The sequence below is a fragment of the Poromitra crassiceps genome, assembly GCF_964638095.1.
Source record: "Poromitra crassiceps genome assembly, chromosome: 8".
NCBI classification, from domain to species: domain Eukaryota; kingdom Metazoa; phylum Chordata; class Actinopteri; order Beryciformes; family Melamphaidae; genus Poromitra; species Poromitra crassiceps.
Window position 1 is genome coordinate 40,159,814 of NC_139629.1, and position 20,973 is coordinate 40,180,786.

Below are 20,973 nucleotides of genomic sequence, written 5' to 3' on the forward strand. Positions count from 1 at the left end.
ACAAAGCAGCATGGCCTGCAAATTATGTAAACCAGTAAGCCAAATAGAGGGATGACCATGGTCATCCCGTTATTTTATTGTTATCTTTGGTAGCCGGTGCCTAATTACGCGCAAATTAAGCGCTCAACTCCACCGCAGCTTTACAACCGAGACAGCAGCTAGCAGTCAATAGAAAAGTCTACAGTAGGCTATATTAGCTCTGTTCACTGCGTAACAATGAATGAAACCAACCCAGATAAGCACCACGTCACCACATCGACAAGTAGGCTATTAGCCTAATGATGCGCCAACATACAATGCGGTTGTAATAGGCCTACGCACCAGTGGATGCAGTAGCCTACCTCGGCTCAAACCGTAAGTGGTTATGGCCGTGTAAAATCAGTCATTGATCTTGCAGGCTCCCAGTCTATGCGTGGATAAATGACCCTTTTGCCTGGCAACTAAAAGGTTCTCTGCTTGGATACGGCCGTTGCTCATCGCTGGCGGAGTGCAAACAGTAACACCGTAAAAGTTAGACACCTGACGTGAATTCATCTGATAGACCAAATCACAGAAGTCAAGTCACATGGCTGTTTTGTTGTTCAGAAAGGACCCCCCAGGCGCTCTGGTTTCTATAGCCTCGGAAGAGTGACTCGTCCGACTCGTCTTAATTGCTTGGAGATTTGACAGGAGAGCCAAAACAAATTGGATCATCAGCTCCCGTTACCACGTAGCCTAGGCTACTATAAAAGCAACTTAAACTTTTTTTGTGTTATCAGATTTTGCATTAGGCTACTACTACTAGCCTACTACTAGCCTACTACTACTAGGCTACTACTACTACTACAAAAAGTCCATAAGACGACTTTTGATTCTTAGGCTATAGGCTATAACACATGTTTGTATGTATCCCAGGACACATCACCTATTGATGTGTCCTGGGATAGGCTACAGTACATTCAAAAGACCTGTTAAACTCATCATAACACTGAGGGATGGATAACTTCACCAGCAGTCTTACTATCAGAGCTCATCTTGACTTCACATCAGCATGTTGCCATACAGTATGACTATGACTTATGGCAGCATGTCTTTTCAGTTGACCTAAGTCCTGTGATAATCCTCTACCCACACTGCTTATTCAGTGTCTGTGGTTTTGCTTGGTGTCAAAAGGGCACAAGTGCAGTTATGCCCATTCGGCAGCAAACAAAACCCTACTTTTACCGTTTGGGCTTTCAGTTGAATTCAAATGTATGTGTCATGATTTCAGTTGTGTCCTTTTGGCACTGAAAAGATCTCACTGAGACCGACACTATATGATACTCCTATTCGCCCAAAATCACATTGTAGGCCCCTTTTGCTCCAAGCCAGATATACTGAAGTGTCCTGGGAGGCCAAAAAAAAAGAAGAAACTGCAGAAAAATCATCCGGTCAGGCCTTCTCGCCACATCTCACAGACTACCATCATCAACACTTTTTGAAAATGGCAAGCAAATGAAATCCAAGTGCTGTTTCCTTCCAAACTGGACTGCAGTATCGTTGACACTTGACACTATTCTGCACTACACCGGATCAATGAGCTTCACACGGATGTCAGCCAATAAGCAAACAACTCTTCATATTAGACAGAATCAATATGTTCATCATGAATAGGCTTGTTTGTGAATAAAGCATCAGATAAAATACTCTTTCATGTGTTCGTCATTTGTGTCACTTCTCCACAGGAAAGGTTGTTTGTCAGCATGAACAGTTTGGCTGCATCATTCCTTGTGACCAGCCACCAGATTAAACTGGATCAGAGCCCAGACTACAGAGCCACGACCAGTGTTGGGGGTAACTCGTTACAAAAGTAACATATTACATGTAATATATTAACTTTAGCAGTAACTCAGTAATATAACTTACTACTATAGGATTTCAGTCATATTATACCAGTTGCTTTGTCAAGTGACACAAGTTACAAATTGAGTGACATTTGTTTTTATCAGAGCACATATTTAAATAAGGATACAATAATTTCCTAATCAAATTGTGTGTTTTTATGCAAATAACCACTATAGATGCATTGACAGTATAGATGACAATAACAAAGGAAAAGAATAACATTTAGAATTTTGGATGGTTTATATACTGACATCAAGACGGTGTTTTTTGTTTATGGTTCAAGGGTGGCGATGTCATTCTGCTACTGCTGTTATTTTGGTGAAAATAATGCAAAAGTAGTGTAATAAGTAACTAGTTACTCTACACAGACAGTAATATTGTAAAGTAACTTATTACTTTCAAATGAAAGTAACTAGTAATATGTAGTATATTACATTTTGAAAGTAACTTGCCCAACACTGGCCACGACCCCCCTTTGCTCCCACCTTTACCACGCCTACCAAGAACCAGGAGCACACGACCAAACATGACACTTCAGTAATAAACTACTAGTCATCCAGAAAGAAGAAGCAGAAGAATCGGTCATGAGGGGATCATGACCATGATCACGTTAGTGTGTTGACAAGATATAGTGTAAGGAATGTAAGAAGAAAGGTCAAAGGTCAGACTCGGGGAAATGTGATAATGATCCTACCAACATTATGTAACATACAAGGACCAGAATAAACATGCTGTACAACCATCATAGCAAAATGTTAACTTATTTCTTCGCAAAACATGATCAGAATGAGAAAAACTTTATTGATCCCAGAGGGGAAATTGAGTCATGCTACTAGTGATGCTACTAAGCTAGTTATGTAATTGTCATCTGAAAAAATAGATTATTATTTTAAGGAAGTTACCGTTAATTCACAAATTCATCGACGGAGCACATGAGGACATCCACTGCATCTGTCTCCTTCAAAATAACAGAGTGCCCCCATCCCCCACACAAAATCCCCCAGTGCCCCCCCCCCCCCCCGATAGTGTGTGATACTTTAAATTATGACCCATGGCAAATATGAACTCAATAAATAAACAAATTCCATCTACTAAAACTGCATAGGCCGAAATGGGTGCTTTTGACTGGGGTCCCTCACGACCCCAAATACATTGGTATTAAACACACACACACACACACATTAAAACAGAAGCTGAAAACAACGATATGAAGTCATTAGGAACGAAATTGATTGACAGTGTGGAACATTTTGAATGATAGAATAAAGCACCTCTGGGGTCTGCAGGTACCCCAGTCAGTTGGATGAAGGATTTATAGCAGATCAAACAATACAAATGTATTTAGGGCTGTAAACGCTATTCGTTGGAAAGCATAATCAATGCCATTGATTGTTAGCGATGAATTTGTATTGTGCATCATTCTTATAATCATTATTTTTCTGCTTTAACAATTTCTTACCATACACAGGCCTTTTTAACGAGGAGGATCATTTGCTCAAATTTAAGGATTAAAGTTGTTTTCCTCGACTTTCACTAAATGGGATTGAATTAATGCTCAGGATAGTGGACCATTTTATATAAGGTATTACTTATTAATGAGGGCACATTATAATGCATGCTTTCATTCTGCTCATTTCCAGCTTGAGTCATCTACCAACTGCAAAATGAGCAGAGGATCAGGTGGCGCATATTTGGATCCCCATATAGCTGCCACTGAGGTGGCAATACAACATGGAGATCAAGTGGGTGAGAAGGCTTGGGACCTTGGTGCTAATTTACACGTTCACAACCATAGTTGATGACTTGTTTAGTGGGCCAATGAGCTGTGGGCCTGCTTAGCTTCAGCCAATAAGCTCCCACTTAATTAGATCAAGCACGGAAGAGTCACCAATCTCACTGCTCGCTGTTGAGTCTGTCTGTCTGTTTAACCTCCTAAAATACGGATTGTCTCTTAGGCCTTTGACGTTTATCTGCTTTCAGTGATGAGGGCAGTTGGGCAGAGGCTGCTGCCCATTATATGACATCATCTATTTGTCTTGGACCGCGTCCTGGCCTCTAGTTAGTTGGTGGCAGTGCTAAGGGGAGGGGGATGCTGACATTTTGCGAGTGCCAACCCAAGTCTACTCCCCACCATAACATGCACTTACACGTAGAAAGAACACAATTTGACATCCATACGAGTATGTGTTCATTTAACTGTGAAAGTGTTAAAGAGGCCTGCACACCACAGTCACCTGTTTCAACAAGCATTCACATTCACTGAGGGGATCAGACCGTCTCTTCCACTGCAGAGGCAAAGAAGCAAGAGACAGGGAAGACCCACACACCCTCCCTGTCTCTTGCTTCTTTTTCTCCTCTTGTTTCTAGGAAGACACACTGTCTTCCTAATGTGAAATCATCCACATCAAGTTCCTCGAAGGAACTGCGAGCTTCCCCTCAGACAAAGCTTGGAAAGAGCCAATTCAATAAATACATTTATTTATTATTTATTTAAAGTTAAATAAATAAATAACCCCAGGTTACTTGCTTAGCATTTGCTGAATTCCTGGATGGGATCATGATTATGTTATTTGATCTCATATACACTCAACAATTGAGACAAGACAGCCTGATGTAAGTTGCTGTTTGATATACTTCAGACTACACCGAATACATAAAAAAAAAGGTCTGTCTGAAGGTATTGATTTGTTTATGACTCTGGGTAAGTGGTGGGGAGAAAATGGTAAAACTCCACAAAAATACTGTATCTCTGAACTATCTCTTTAACCAAATCACACACATTTAGGATATTCTTTGTGATCTCCTTTTGATAACTAATGTAAGAATGTAATATGTTTTCACTTCAATTCACTCCCCCCGGGGAGGCCCGCATCCCAATTTAAAAATCTACTCTAATGTTTCTTGCAAAGTGTCCACAAGCAGGCACTCATGAGTCAGTCTTGCCTTCTGTTCAGAAAATATATTGCATGGTACAATATATCTGACAGTATAATTGAGATCTGCTGGCTTGTACAACAGGGGAGTACATCTCTTCCTCAGAGACTGAGCCATATTGCTTCGACGGGGTGCTGCTGCAATGCATTTATATATGGTAATGCTGAGGCAGAACGCTCTTTCCAGCTTCAGCCCTGCATGCGTACGAGTGCAAATGGAAAGGACATTGAAGTTGTAAAAGCGAGGGAAAGACACTATGCCCTGTAATAAACTGTCCTGAAGCTACAGCCTGCTTGTAAATCACCTTAGTTGAGAAGAGAATGGTGGGCTGGACTACCTTCAAGGGTAAAACAAGATCTCTAGGCTACCGTATTCGAGTTGTGTTTCTCTGGAGATTGAGCTGCCGTACTAAAGTGCCTGCATTTCGCCCACAGAGGAAATGTGGACAGAATCCAAATGAGTTTTGAGAGAAATGTGCCCATGGCGTCCTTGCTGTGGATGTGTACGCCAATCAGGTCTGAGCTGTGGACGTGTACGCCAATCAGGTCTGAAGCTGAAGGGATTTCATGGGATCTTGTCAAGGTCTTTGAACAGACCCGTCAATAAAACCTCCGGCGCTGGACGACCCAGCCAGTCCATAATGCAATCTGTGCCTTGTAGAAGTACACATCAAATCTGTCATCCATGCGATCTTTGTGCTGGGGTGTAGCCTTTAGAGTTGCAATAAGGTATTTCAGGGTATATGCACAAATGCTGACGTTAAATTCAATACCTTTTCAATATATTAAGACCTCAACGCTATTTTCAACACATCAGCAATGCACCTTTAACTTGTATTCACTATACGCTCTCCATTACCACATTCAAAACCCACCCGTTTACGCAGGCGTATGTCTGTTGACATGCTGTTCCCCATTGTTGCTCTGCTGCAAGTTTTGTACCATTTCTGCTTTTGCATTTTAACTGTTTGTAATTTTTTAACTGTTTTTAATTCTTGTACGGCGACCTTGAGTGCCTTGAAAGGCCCCTTATAAAATAAATGTATTACATTGATGTTGAGATTGCAAAACTAAACCGTCTTAGTTTGCGATAATGGACCACTGTATCAATACATCATTCAGATAGGCCGGGAGGGATCAAAGGTCAAGAGAATAAATTGAGTCAGCCTTTGTTGCGATAGAACAGGTAGAGCGAGGGGAAGATCGTCCACTAGTTAAATAAATTGCAGATCGCATCCTTCCTGAGAAATAAAAATTAAATGCGTCTCCAAAAATACTTTTGCAGCTGTTAAAGTTTGTGTGCGGGAAACACTGAAGGTGTATTAAAAGTAATAGTAAGGGGACAAAATAAACTTGCACATGAAACTTTGGACAAATAGGCCATTCACGTGGGGGGGGGGGGGCAATATCTCAATAAGGGTCCTCATTTTCACTGAATTATTTTAGTCTATTTAATAATTGCCTTTTAATATTTGACCTCAGAGTTATGAAATTGTTTCAACAGGGATTTACTGTGAATACATTTGGGGGCCACCCACAACCCAGTATTGTAGTGATTCTCTCCCCCCCAATGACTAACATCCACTGCGTGCAGGTCACATTTTCATAGTGGTTTTCACTTTGGTCAAATAAGAGTCACACTATACAAGGGCTTAGGCCTCAGCTCTGCTGACTTTCTGCAGCTGAAATGTGTATCATGGAACCATACTGCAGCAGTATGATACACGCATGTTGAATATTGCTCAGATTTCAAAACGGTATTTTGTTTCCAGTTGTTCCCTTCACAACATCCGTCCTTCAGGATGTACTAAACTAGATTCATAATAGAATCACTTCAGGATTTGATGACATACATTACGTTGTCGGTCTTAAACAGATACAATGCACTGAATAACCTCAAGGCTGAAATTTTTTTTTAAACCAAAAACTTTAATCAATATAAACAAGAACAAAATGACAAAGTTAAGGAGTTAGGAACAAGAGTCCAGAATGTCCCAGAGGAAAAGCCTTTCATCCAATTGGTCTTGAATCAGCTGTCCAACATCAGTAGCCAAGCTGTCACCGCATGGCCTCTGGTTGATATGGATGGCGCTGGCCTCAAACTTGACATAGGAAAGTGGCTGGACTCCATGTGGTCACCGGTCAGCTGGTGAGGTCACAGCCACGGCGGAGAGGGCAGCTTACTTTGACCTCTGCCTCATCTTTCGCCTTTTGCGCTTCAGCCTGCAGATCATTAATCACAGGACCCAAATAGACAAAAATCCTTCCAAAAAAACAGGCTATTCCCAGTCCCACGATGTTAAATGCCTTTTCTACCTCACGAAACACACAATTGGGGAGGTAGTAATTTGATTACAATCACTTGTTTATTAGAGTCAGGTTAGGAGCATGTTATTCTCCTACCAACAGTTCCATGTGACAATACTATGAATAGAGTAGGTTATCGCCACATGGGTGCAGATAACTTTTTTTTTTACACCATGTCCAGGGTGTGGCAAGCTTGCGTAATGCGTATGAATCCCTCACTTATTCGATACTTTTTGTATTAATCGATACTCCCATTCGCATTACTAAATCATTGATTACAAAAATATACTAAATATTGAAGAGCAGCAACGGCAATGTTTACAACAGCAAAGTCATTATATAAACTCAATGTCTCACAGGAAGCAATGTCACTTAAAATAAATATTCCTGAAATCACAATACTGAGCAGGGTTGCCACCTTCAGTACTGTTGAAAAATGACACCTTGCCAGCTGCCTCGTGCCCGTGGGACACCTGTCTTCCTGCAGTCTGCTTAATTTCTATGCACACCCACGTGCTTTTTCATGCATCAATTTCAATGTCAAAGTCATGTCTCAACATGAATGTAAAGGAAATAGTAAATGACAATAGTAGTAAAGCAGATTTGCTTCAATTATATCGAGTACAATCTTACCTGCGCATGCGCTTCTTCCTCCACTGCGAAAGTAGGAAAAACAAGACAACGTTAGCCACACTAAGGAGTGACATTTAATGCAAACATTTAAAAAAATAACCTCGCTAAACAATCAAAGTCGAAATGTAAACGTACACAGGCAAGAACAAAACACATTTTGAATGTTAAAAAAGGTGCGCAGTCAGGGCGACTGTCGTGCCCAACATGGCTAATGTTAGCTAGCTAGCACCGCCACGACAAAACAGATTTACTTTGTGATGCGAGCAAAAAGCACGAACCTTAGCTCTCATGTCGAAGAGTGCTGTCTGAAAGGAGAAGAGGAAAGGTCATGGATTAGTTCGATGGGTTTAAAAAGATGACGATTTACTTGGATACAATCACCAACATTTTTACTTCTAGTCGACATCTACATACCGCTGCGGAATCGTGAAAAGGAAGAACGTCATAAACCAGCGACTTGGTATTTATAGGCCATGCAACGTCATTCGTGGACGACGGCAACACACGCAGGCCATGATGCAGGGACGCAAACGGACGCGTCCGCGCACACACACGCGCACGCACACACACACACACACAAACTAGTTTATTGTATAATGTACAGTATATTGTTCATTTGTATCTCTTGGTACATGTGTGTACCTGCCAAAACTGACTAACCATAACTTCATCCATCCATTGAACATGAATGACTTGAGCTGATTAACAGACATGCATAATAACGTAAGGTACACATCTAACTACTGCAGAAAGGATTAGTTGATTTAGTCAATTGACAAGAAAATTAATAATTATAATTTTGACAATCACTTTTTGTCATTTATCAAGTAAAACTAGAAAACAATTGCTGGTTACAGCTTCATAAATGCTAAGATTTGCTTGCTTTTCCGTTTCATATAAAATTAATATTTTTTCACCACCATAAATTAACTATAAACTAATATTCTAAGTGCTTCCCATAACTTTAGATAAGGGCCTGTGTGTGAAATGTGAGAAACTTCTTCAGAGCAGAATAATCTTGGGAAGGCAAATTCATAATGCTTTTCAGAATGATTTAGCTACCCTGATGCAAAATGGTCACTCAGTTGGCTAAACACAATCAGACAAAACAAGCACACACAACTGATGTCAGGTGGCTTTTTAATGTTTCCAAAAATAGTCTCTGAAACTGGGATCGGTTTTACAAAAGCATCCATATTTAACAGCTATGGAGTTCTTATGTAAACACAGACTGTGAAACTCCTTGACAGCATGTGGTGGCACCGGGAGACCGAATGCAGAACCCTAAGCAAGAGCTTCGCCATCCACAGCTGAGCAAAGGAAGAAAAAAATAGGACTACATTTTCAGATGTTACACTTCTCAACCAGTGGAAGAAGTCTTCAAAAACCCATGTTATAAATTGTTAGTCGAGTAAATCTCTAGATGACTAGATGCCTAAAAGTATACATACTGTACTAGTATACAGACCCAAGCAAGAGCAGTGTGAATCTGTACTTTTGCTGAATTCAACAGTAATTGTGACTGATGAGTTCATGCTTATATAGCTCTCACGAATGTCACATGACGTCAGAGATCAAGATACCTGTTACACAGTTCCCCTTCCACAACAGGTACAAATTCATTTGAAAAAGGGATGGTCGTCAGGTTTGTGACCTCAAGCAAGTTATCAATATGCCACCACTCAAATACATTGGCACAATGCTGTGCAGTCACACCCTCCTTCGTTGCAATGCCAAACTCATTTTATTATATACCATTTACAAAGGGTGAGGGGGGGGCTGAAGGTCAGTCAAACAGTTAAATCTTCCTTTGGGAAAACCTAGAATGCCCTTGCACAAAACATCCCCTCTCGGAGTGGAATCGTGCTTACTATTCAGGGGAAACACCCGTCTCAAGGACAGGGAGGTTTTTAGAGGGGACAAGTGTGTGAGGGTTGACAGTTAGAATTTAGAAGCAGCAACGTCCCAGTCTGACATCAGTTAGATTTGGAGGTATTCACAACGGCTAAGCGCGCAAGCGCCTCGAGACGGCTGGGACAGGAGGATTCTTGACGTCTGTTCTTTGGGTCTTCAGGTGTCTTGTCAGTATTTCTTGGGAGACAAAAAGCTGAGATGGAGGGATCTACTCTGCCGCTTCGGTCTCCACTGCCTGTCCTGTTGCAGTCTCAACGGTCTTTGAGGCCTTTCAAAAAATATAAAATGGAAGTTAGAGGAAACATTTGGAGCATGCATCTTTGTTTACTTCACAAGCAAGTATGGAGAGCCAAAGTGGAACGTCACTTCCTGCTTCAGCACTGTACCTGAGATTTTCATCCGCCACTTATTTTCCCATAGACATTTCTTAAAATGCTTATAAAAATAGTTTTACTTGTTCAAATCAAATGGAACAGATATATTTAGAAACAGGAGAGATCGCATAACATTTCGCTTGGACCAAAACGTAAAAAAAATTGGGTGTAAAGAAAATATCTTTGCGATGTTTTTAAGTTTTGGTCCCAGTGAAATGTTCTATGGTCTCTCCCGATTCTAAATATAGCTGAACCGTTTGGTTTGACCAAGTAAAACTATTTTTATAAGCATTTTATGAAATGTCTATGGGAAAATAAATTGCGGAAGAAAATCTCTGGTACAGTGCTGAAGCAGGAAGTGACGTTCAATTTACCTCTCTATTACAGCGCTCAGTAACTCACCTTCTTTTTCTTTTTCTTCTGTGTCTTGCGGCTGGCTGAGCTTTGAAGCAAAGCCTTTATGAAAAATCATAAAAAAAAGGAGAAAAATAGAAATTCATAAGGTCATGAAATAAAGACACAATACATCAAACCCATAATGCCTTTCAAAGTGTAAATTCGGCCAGCAGCACGCCACAGCAGTCCCATTAGTCTATTCCCTCTCGCTAAGGCGGGGGAAGCCATGGCCCATCCATCAGCGGCGTTTTACCTTCAGCTCTGGGTCCTCCACTTCCTGCTCAGACTTGTAGAGTTCTGGCTCAAACAGGCTGTTTGTGATTCGTAGTGGTCCATTAGCCATGAGCAGCACGGTGAACTTGAACTGGGCCACAACCTCGCCTGAAAGAAAAAAACAAAAACAAAACAGGGTTGAACAATGCATCAGCCCAGGGTCCATACCAAGACTCCCACATCAAGCATCAGCCCAGGATCCATACCAAGACTCCCACATCAAGCATCAGCCCAGGATCCATACCAAGACTCCCACATCAAGCATCAGCCCAGGATCCATACCAAGACTCCCACATCAAGCATCAGCCCAGGGTCCATACCAAGACTCCCACATCAAGCATCAGCCCAGGATCCATACCAAGACTCCCACATCAAGCATCAGCCCAGGATCCATACCAAGACTCCCACATCAAGCATCAGCCCAGGGTCCATACCAAGACTCCCACATCAAGCATCAGCCCAGGATCCATACCAAGACTCCCACATCAAGCATCAGCCCAGGATCCATACCAAGACTCCCACATCAAGCATCAGCCCAGGATCCATACCAAGACTCACACATCAAGTTCTTTATTTTTATGGACTTATTGCTCAGGGCTCGAAACTGACTGAATAGATCGGTCAGCCGTCCCATTAAAGTCGATTGTCATTTTAAAGTTGAATCACACATTCAAGACTTTTAAAGTCTTCCCTAAAATTGATTCAAAATTCATTGCACTTTTTTCTGGATAGAAAATCATCTTGGTTATGGGCTCAGTAAAAGGCATAACATGATTAAAGGGATCCGACACTTTAGCTCATTTGCCATACCCCCCCCCCCCCCCCCACACACACACACAGCCAAGGTACACCATGCCTTTACCGTCACTGTCCGAGCAGTATGCAGTGAACTACACTCGTGAAGTTAGTAAATATCACCTTAGAATGGAGGCCAACGGTAGACCCATTCAAAATGACGAAAAACACACATCAAATAGTGCCAAAATACATGTTGTGCGTCGGGGACTCACCACGAGATTAAATATTAATCCATAGTTACGTGAAACGTCATTTTCAGAATAAATCCCCACACCGAGTTACTTCCTTGTTTGCCTGTAAAGAGCGCATGCACTGTATGTCGCGCATGCCTGGTGGTCATGTTTAGAAAGTTATTCCGGCTATGTATTTACCTTCAAAAAAAGATAATTTCTCCCCATTTGGATTAATATTTCATCCCGTGGTGAGTACGGGTGTACCTTTGACCCCATTCTAAGGTGATACTTACTAACTTCACGACTGTAGCTCACTGTATACCGCTCGGACAGTGACGGTAAAGGCATGGTGTACCATGGTTATGTGGGGGGGGACATGGCAAATGAGTGAAACTCCCGAAAAAGTGGCGGATCCCTTTAAATGGAGAAAATAAGTGTAAGATGGGACTGCTCCTGTTAGTATTTCTATAAAGTCATTTGAAGGATTCCCGCCCGCTGTGGATTTAGAAATGTTCAAGTCTTTTCATGCTCTCTGGAGCTCGGTGATATTTGCTTGTGGTTGCACTCACCCTCCTTCTCGTGCAGCACGTTGAAGGGCTGCAGCAGCTCATGTTTGGCACACTCCACCACACCCAGCCGGGCCTTACCCTCATCCTCAAACGCTCTGAGCGCACAAACAAAAGAGACATGAGGAATCAACTCGGGAGATGCCATTAAAAAGAGAAAGGAAGAAAGGGACCAAGGAAATTGGATACGAGGAAGAGAATAATTGTGGACTCTGTTCTCAGTTCATCTGATTGCCCTTGTCAAATTTGTATGTTTAATGCGTTTGCCGTCAGTGTAGGACATTTAAAAAATATTTTGGGGGCAACTTTTGCCCCAACTGTCTAAAAACTGGGGGCATTTACAAAATTTTGGGGACACTTTAAAAAATTGTAAAGCAAAAGTTAAAGCATAGTGTGTGTTAGAGATGGAAATTAAATGAATTGAATGAAAATAAAATGATAAAAATATTGGGGGCAAGATCATTGTTTTTAGAGGCATTCTGAGATTTTTTTTTGCCCTTGCCCCTGGCTAAATTCCTACAGTTTGCCGTCAAATAGAGAGTGGAGGGGTGACACTGTTTCAATATCAAAAATAGTTAGTTAAACCTATTTCGCATTCACAGTCAAGTGCACTATGTTTAAACACCTACCTCAGAGTGAACGGCATTGTGTCGAAGCGTCTCTCCACCTCGCTGAAGAACATCCGAGATGTCTTCATCTTCAAGCCGTACACCTTGTTGGGGTCTCGCTTGTAAATGGTGGTCCTCTGTCCTCCATCCTTTGCCTAAGGTCAGCGTTACAACACAGCAGGTATTATAAAAAAAAACCTTCCTTTGATGGGAGGAGCCTCACATCTCAGTGGGAAAGTCGAATCAATATAGATTTTCCCCTTACCTTTCCTTCTCCAGTGCTGATCAGCACATCCACGGCATAGACCTCATGCACCTCGAACTCGGCCTTCTCGTGGTCCTTTCTACAACAACAAAGAGGCAGGGGTCAGCCACCAGGGTCAAACAGCATAATGATCAGGTCAGTCACCCACCGCTCAAACAACCTAATGATCGGGTCAGTGGAAAATTGCTGACTGAACTCACCTCTGCTGGTCCGTTGGGTTCTGGATGATCGTTTTCTCCCCATCAATCACATGTTGTTTCAGCTGATGGGACAGCATGCCTGCACACATTAAGAGGAGGGAGGGAGAAGAAGGAAAGTAAAAATCTATTAAAAATTCCAATTCAACTGAGGAATTTGAAAAACCTACTGGAAACAAAAATTGGAATTTCAGGAAGTTGAATTTAATTCAATGAAAATACAACGTTTTTCTCTCTCTCTCATCACATATCTGAGATTACATGTAGTGTTGTATATGATCAACACTGAATATATTAAAATGTTGAAGTTACATTTCAGGGGGTACTACATGTAGATTAGAGCTGGGCTACCCGGCCCGTCGGACTCGGAACCCGAACCCGGCCCGACTTACGGGCCGGGTTCGGACAGAAACATTGAAGTCGCGTTCGGGCTCGGGCCGGGCTCGGTCACGTAATCAGTCACTTGTTTTTGCCTTCAAATAAAATCTATCATCAGCTCCTGAGCTAATTTACTACGTTAATGAAAGCACCTGAAGGCATCGAATGAAACACGCCCAGACATGCACTCTGCTGCTCTGCCCGGAGTCAGCTGCGTGTCGGCTCAGCGCTGGTGTCCGTGCAGTACTTCTTTCAGCGATGTGGGACTGTGTGGGCAGTGCACGGCACGCACGAATTAGGCTGTTTGGTGCTTTGCTTTGTACATTACGTATTAATCATTGACTGCTTTGAATTACGAGGACTGATTTTGCTTTGGGATTATATAGGGCTGTTTATAGGCTGGACAGACTCATTGAATTATGCGCTCGCTGCGCTCCGAGGGGGAAAAAAAAATCAGGGAAGGGGTTCGGGCCGGGCTCGGACAGATTATCAATTGACACCTGTCGGGCCGGGCCGGGCTCGGCTAATAATGTGACGGGCTCGGTCGGGTTCGGTAAGGAAAATTCAGCCCGAGCCCAGCTCTAATGTAGATGCACAACATTTAATCGTAGTGTATCATGCGTTATGATTGAATGGATCACTATCTGCATTTTAGGGCATGAATAGGTACATACGTGAAGATTTTTTTTTGTTAGTGTCCGAATTGCAAAATAATATCTTGGAATGATTTTGAGGGCACTACATACTTTCACACAATGAAGTGTAATATCTAGTGAACGAGTGGTCACTCAAACGGTGAAAGTTTACCAAAAAGCATTGCAAGTCTGTCATCACTTGGCCGTTAGCAAGCAACAAAGTTGTACTGTAACTCTTCCATGGTTTTATAAGGATGGCATGGCATCCTCTTCTTCACCAAACCTCGTTTACAAATGCAATCACATTCTTTTGGTACCAAAAAGATGTCAAGCTCTTCTAAAGATGTTTTCTTTTAACTGCCAATTCATAACTAATTATAAGTGCACATGTTTGTTAGACTAATTTCAGCTTGTTAATGCAAACATTAAGGAGAAGTAAAAAAAAATAAAAAAAAATCAGTCATTACCGACTCACCCCCATGCCGATGGAAGGACAGGTAACGTTTTTTAGTCCACAGAATATTTGTGGAGTTTCACAGCAAAACACTGTTGCAGAATTCTCCTAAACGTTGAACTGGATGGTGACCAACTTACAAACAGAGTAGCCTCCATAGTGCTCACCTGGCGTAATCCAAGTCTCCAGAAGCCCAGAGATGTCAAGGTGACTTGGAAATACGTCATTTACACCCTCTTTTTAGCTGAAATCTTCACTGTAGGAGTCTACAGTAGCTGCCCCTCACTCACCTTCTTGGAGCAACTGGCTACAGTCAAGATTTCATCTGAAAACGGGGTGTAAAAAATTACGGAATTAAGAGGGTGTAAATGACGTATTTCCAAGTCACCTTGGCATCTCAGGGCTTCTGGAGACTTGGATTACGCCAGGTGAGCAGTATGGAGGCTTTTTATTTTAATGTTTGAAAGTTGGTCCCTATCCACGTCAATTGTTTAGGAGAATTCTGCAATGGTATTTTCTGCTGTGAAACCCCATGAATATATTGTGGACGATAAAACTTCCCCTGTCCTTCCCATTGACATGGGGCTAAATATATAATGACTGAATTTTCATTTTTGGGTGAACTTATCCTTAAAGGTTTGTTGTTCAGGAAGGTTTTTTATCTCTAGCTGCAAGTTATTATTTTTTTATTTAACCTTTATATATACACAGGTGAATTACCTTGAGACCTGGATCTCATTTTCAAGTGCGACCTGTTATACTGTACATAGCTTATTGTCATGTGTTTTTTGTTCTTTTCAGCTAGTGAGAAGTCCAGAATGTGAATGAAACTGCACACCTGGTTTGGCAAAGTGCTGGATGTGTGAAAATAAACAGAAAAAAGTAGCTGCACACAACTCCGATGCATATGGTTGGAAAACATCTAGATGGGAATGTTGGTGGATATTTTTTCTGTTTAATGTCGGCTCGTGACACCCATGGTTGGCTTTGAAGAAATATTGGTAACTTGTCAAATGTGAGTCGAAACATTTATTTATGTGACTGGTGAATGCAGGCACAGGATGAATAATGATGAATTAAGTGTCCACATTCACTCATTAATCATGTGTGATTTACAGATAATTAGTGCACTAATAGAGCAGCACTCTATAGGGAAATACTAATGAGGGAATAGTGATCCATTTCAGCCACAGCCTTTGATTCATAATGTTTGATTTATAAAGTCAAGCCAACCTTTCATCGTAGGGATGCACCATTGCACCAATACTACTTGTTTCAGACCAAGTATTAGTACTGACATTTCAAGTATAAGTACTGACATTTCGGTACTTGCTGATACAGAGTACTGATTATATGAGTATTTACACTGTAATTAAGGGTCGCCAATTGTTTCTTTTGAAGCCTGTAAGCATGTTTAATGCATGATTATGCTTCATTTATTACAATATCTAATATCTATTTTATATTGCTGTTAAAACAACAAATTTCTCCTTCAAAATGTATTTATTTATTAAAGTTTCCCGCTAAAAAATGAAAGTTTACAAGATTACATTTGAACACATCATGAGTCCAGCTTGAACACATCATGTAACTCAATGAAACCTAAGAGAAAGTGTTGGTGGAAAAATGTGATGTAATCAGTGAATTTATGTTACTGTAACAGCGATCATAAAGGCAGTATGGATTATCCCAGACATGTATTGGAAAGATCTGGTAAGCCTTCGCTTGTTGCACAACACTGTTTTGCCTGCTAGAAGTGCTAACCAGTGGATTAACATAGAGCTAACAGCAGCTGCTAAGCTAACGTCCCGTCGGTGACCCGGCGTTAGCTTAACAGCTGCTAATGTTAGCTGGTGCAACAGTCAATAGTCTCAAGACAGACACGTTGGCTCCCACAATTTACAAATGCTCCCACCTAGCAGTCTGTATTTCAACAGCTCTCAAATTGGGTAAAAAAAGAAGGCAGGACGTCCGGTCAAAATAACGCTGGTATCCACTCATTTCCCCACTTCCGTGTCTGTCCCCTGTGCAGTGGCTTAATAGCTCTGACTGGAAAACAAACCACGAATCCTAGGCTGGCTAGCTAGCTGCGGAGCGAAATTGGACAAGGTTTTCTTTTTTATTTATATATTTATTTTAGGGAACATGTGTTGTGATTGGTCGAATACCATCAAACTTCCTTCCAGTCTGAAACGTTTTATTCTTTGGAAGATGACAACTTCCTCTGTCCAAATTATAACGGGCTGAAGTGCAGACTGTCTCTGGAGCATTTGAAGATTGTGTAAGAGATAGAGAGACTGGCTTGAGAAAGTAGACTTATGGTCGTGTGACGTTATCACATTTGGGGCAGTGGTGACTCAAGGGTTAAGAGAAGCGAGCTTGTGACCGGCAGGTTGTCTGTTCAATCCCTGGGACCGACAGGATAAACCTGGGTGGGGAAAGTGAAAAAGCAGCGCTGGCCCTTCCCTCATTACCACCACTGAGGTGCCCTTGAGCAAGGCCCTTAACCCCAACCGCTCCAGTGGAGCTGCTCAGTGGCCAGCAGATCAGACTGTGGTTGTACTGGTCAGCTTCCAGGTGTGAATGTGTGTGTGTGAATGTGAACAGGGCGCTCCTGAAAAACAGAGCAGAAAACAACAAATCCACTCCCCCCCACCCTCACAGAAAGTGCTCCAGGCAGAGCTTTATCCATGCAAAACATACTATGTGTGAACAGCCAAGCTTCTCTGCAATGCATTATCAGCTGTGACTCGGTTTCTGTTTTCAGGATAACGTTGACATAAAGTGGTATTGGGCTGCTGTAGGTGTATCACTAGTTGAGTACGAGTACAGTACATGAGCACAATATCATTGGTGCATCCCTATTTCATGGAATTCAATTCAGTTTTGTGTCATTCCAATTCGGTTTCCTTAGAGAGCTGGGTACAATTCCTATTCCAAGAATTGAAATGTACCATGCATTCTTGATTCAACTAATAAATGGCCCCAACCATTGTCAAAATGTTCAGAAAAACACTCACCCTCTATGGGGGAGCACTTGAACGACTTGGCGATCTTGTTCCAGGCTTCTGTGACCTGCGTGTTCTGATGGAGAGACGTGGTGAACATGTATTAGTCAAGCTGAAAGGTGATGGCTTGTGTCAGATCAGTGATCATCAGGTAGGGCTTTCACACCGGCAGGGCTCCGTGCCGGTTCCGGTTCCCGAACCCAAATTTGAACCGGCCGGCGCGTTCAGACCGAAAAAATAATTGGTTCGGAACCTGAAAAGTTGGTTCTCAGTGGAACCAAAAAATAGTTGTTTTTTCCTTGGGAAACGTGACATCATCAGTGGGCGTGTCTCATTCTAGGCTGTGAAAACGAGCAGGAAGGAGAAGAAGGCAGTGACAACATGGAGAAAAATAATTTGCAGTGGTCTCCTGAGGAAACCAAATGTTTAGTGGCGATTTCGCCGATTTGGGCATCTACCGAATCTCAAGAAAAGCTAGAAAGCAGTACAAGAAAGAGCAAGTCGTTTGCCGAACTTGCGGAAGAGATGGCCAAGGCTGCGGGTTCACTCGAACGCCAGACCAAATAATTAATAAACTTAAAAAACTGAAGAAGGACTAGCGAATAATGTCCTCCTACTTTGGTTCCGCTTAAACTGGTGTGAACATGGGCTGGTTCGCCAGAAAGCACCAAGGTTCTGAGACTCCAGAACGGAGCCAGAGCCAGAACCAGAACAGTGTCTGTCTGAAAGCGGTAAGGGTGGGAGAAAGTTCTTCTTACCTGGTTCCCGGGCTTGACAAGACGCAGAGCAGCCTCAGCACAGAGGTGAGCCGCTTTGAGAACATCTGCCTTCCGGCCCGTCAGCGGCGCTTCCTGAAGCCACACAGGAAGCCACAAAAGAATGAGGAGAGACGGGGGTAAAGAACTACCGTTGCTGGTGTAACTAACTGTGGTGGTAATACAGAAAATGACATGCTCAACTCATGGCTTCTGTGAATGAATCGACTGGTGCTTACAGCCTAGATGAAATGTATCCCAACAGTGACGGCATACCTTGGTCACGCCAACAACAAAGCTGTGAGCCACGTTTGAGATGAAGCCGTCAACATGCACACCCAGATCACTGCACACGGAGAGAGCGGACACACGTGAGGCAAAGAAACAAGTTAGGAGCCAAAAATAAAGTATTCAGTATAGTTCATCTAGTGCAGAGGAGGGGCAGGTGGACGTTTTGAGGCTTACATTTTGACAAGATCGCCATCCTTTAGTACGACATCAGCGTCACTCTTCAGAGGGGAGTGGTGGCACACACAGTTGTTAACAGACACACTAGTCGGAAAGGCAATACCTGAGGAAGACAAGATAAAAGCATTCAATTGGAGTCACGTGAATACAACTAGTGATATTCAAGCTAAGCATCCATTCATTTCCTACTGTCAAGTGTGATATCCAACCACTTGCCTTTCTTCATGTCTTTCTCCTTCTTGAAGACTTTCCCAGTTTCTGTCATGATGAAGGCATCTCCCTTCTGACACAGGCTGATCACAGATACTCCTGCTGTAGCTGCCTCCACTACAGTCTTCAGGGCCTCTGAAGCACAAGACAAGAGCCATGCTGTGGTTCAGGTGCATAGGGCTATCGCTAATTGTGAACAGGTACCAGGCTGACACCGCCCTGGACGATAAGACGAACCGCAAACGTATATACAGTTATGCAACTCATTGTCATTCCAATAACTTTATTCTCAGTACACACAGATCATTGAATGGCTTTTAATGTGGGGTTTTGACAAGTGAATGACACATGCGCCTCTGAACAACCGTTTGATTTTGACTAGGTGAAGTGCACGTTACTTTGGCTAGAAGGAGTTGAAAATTGGCAGACTGGCTGACAGCTGTGCAGTAACGTTAGCACAAACGTTAGCATCCGCCGCACACTGTGCTGGCACTGTGGCGAGGGCTGGGTGACTAGCTAGCGTTAGCTAGGAGCTTAGCGTACTGCTAGTAGTAGCTACATTAGCGTTAGCTAGCTTAACTAGCCAGCCATTGTTACAATAGCAGTTAGCTAACGCTAGCTAGAAATATAGCTTAGCTTCATAGCTAGGTCACAAGGCAATCTGACAGCAACGTGACGTTTAGTATACACACGCTATTTTAAAGCACCACTTGGCTAAATCTTTAGCTAGCGTCATATTGCACCTATAATTGACTCAAGCTGGCTTTCTAAGAATGAGCCATCATTGCTACGCTGTGGCACATGGCACAGCGGCAGCCTGGCACTGCTAGCTAGGCGAATCCTGATACTTATTCAGTGTTCTCTCAAATCAAAACGGTCTAGCTTCATTTCACTTACGATTTGCAATCTCTGCCCCCATCTTATATTTTGTGACCACCAAGTCATCGGCGATGGTCTGCTCTTGTGAATCGTCATCTCCAGACATGTTGGCAGGTCTCCTCTCCTCAAACTCAAAGAGTATAGTTTTACCCGGGCCGGGCGGGAGTGTCTGTCAGTCAGTCACAGGTTTGACCACGCTGCTCTATGCTCTGCAGCAGCTCTACGCTCGCTCACCGGCCCGCCCGCCAGACCACGAGATCCCTCCCACTATCAAAGATGCTATCAGTCAAGATAGTTACCATCCTAGCTCAGCCCCATGGAAAACCTTGTTCGCAAGCAAGCCTAACATTTTGATGAACATTCGTCATTCGAGAAGCAGGATTGCAGCTAATTTCAGGGACCTATTATAAGGCTAATTTACGTTATAATCTTAATGGATAATATATATGCATGACCCTATGTGCTTGCAAAACCGAGCCAAGTGAGAAAGTCACACCCTCTTCCGGGTTGTTGTACGAACCAAGGGATTTATATATTTTTTATATATTTTTTATGCTCTATGACATCACTGATGACATCATCACACATGACATCACTGATTACAGCATCACTGATGACATCACATCTTATTAGGGCAATGGGTGCTCTTTACACCCCCTGAAAGTTTCAGCCCGATCGCACGTTACCAGGAATGACTTATTACATCACTGATGACATCATAATTGCTCGAGTGACATCACTAATGACAATTGCTCGAGTGATCACTGATGACATCACAATTGCTCAAGTGACATCACTGATGACATCTGATGACATCACTTCCGTCACAAATTGTGACTGACACCCACCGAGCCCACAGACACCGGCGCAGTGGTATCAATGTCGC

The 20,973-nt window shown here is 42.5% G+C and overlaps 1 protein-coding gene and 1 long non-coding RNA gene across 2 annotated transcripts; both read right to left on the minus strand.

The window, feature by feature from the left end:
* Nucleotides 1–6,704: 6,704 nt before the first annotated feature.
* Nucleotides 6,705–8,182, minus strand: LOC310780868. Its single transcript, XR_014552934.1, has 4 exons — nucleotides 8,151–8,182; nucleotides 8,015–8,041; nucleotides 7,737–7,759; nucleotides 6,705–7,019 (listed from the first exon to the last, which is right to left on the minus strand). It is a non-coding gene; the product is annotated as an uncharacterized lncRNA (long non-coding RNA).
* Nucleotides 8,183–8,859: 677 nt separating this feature from the next.
* On the minus strand, nucleotides 8,860–20,274 carry LOC310781494 (proliferation-associated protein 2G4-like). Its single transcript, XM_083642134.1, has 13 exons — nucleotides 20,106–20,274; nucleotides 19,215–19,343; nucleotides 18,996–19,101; nucleotides 18,807–18,876; nucleotides 18,534–18,626; nucleotides 17,788–17,851; nucleotides 13,304–13,382; nucleotides 13,104–13,182; nucleotides 12,860–12,993; nucleotides 12,234–12,328; nucleotides 10,674–10,801; nucleotides 10,427–10,480; nucleotides 8,860–9,918 (listed from the first exon to the last, which is right to left on the minus strand). Exons 1-13 carry the CDS (start codon nucleotides 20,191–20,193, stop codon nucleotides 9,859–9,861), a joined length of 1,179 nt encoding a protein of 392 aa, XP_083498260.1. The 5' UTR covers nucleotides 20,194–20,274; the 3' UTR covers nucleotides 8,860–9,858.
* Nucleotides 20,275–20,973: the final 699 nt, after the last annotated feature.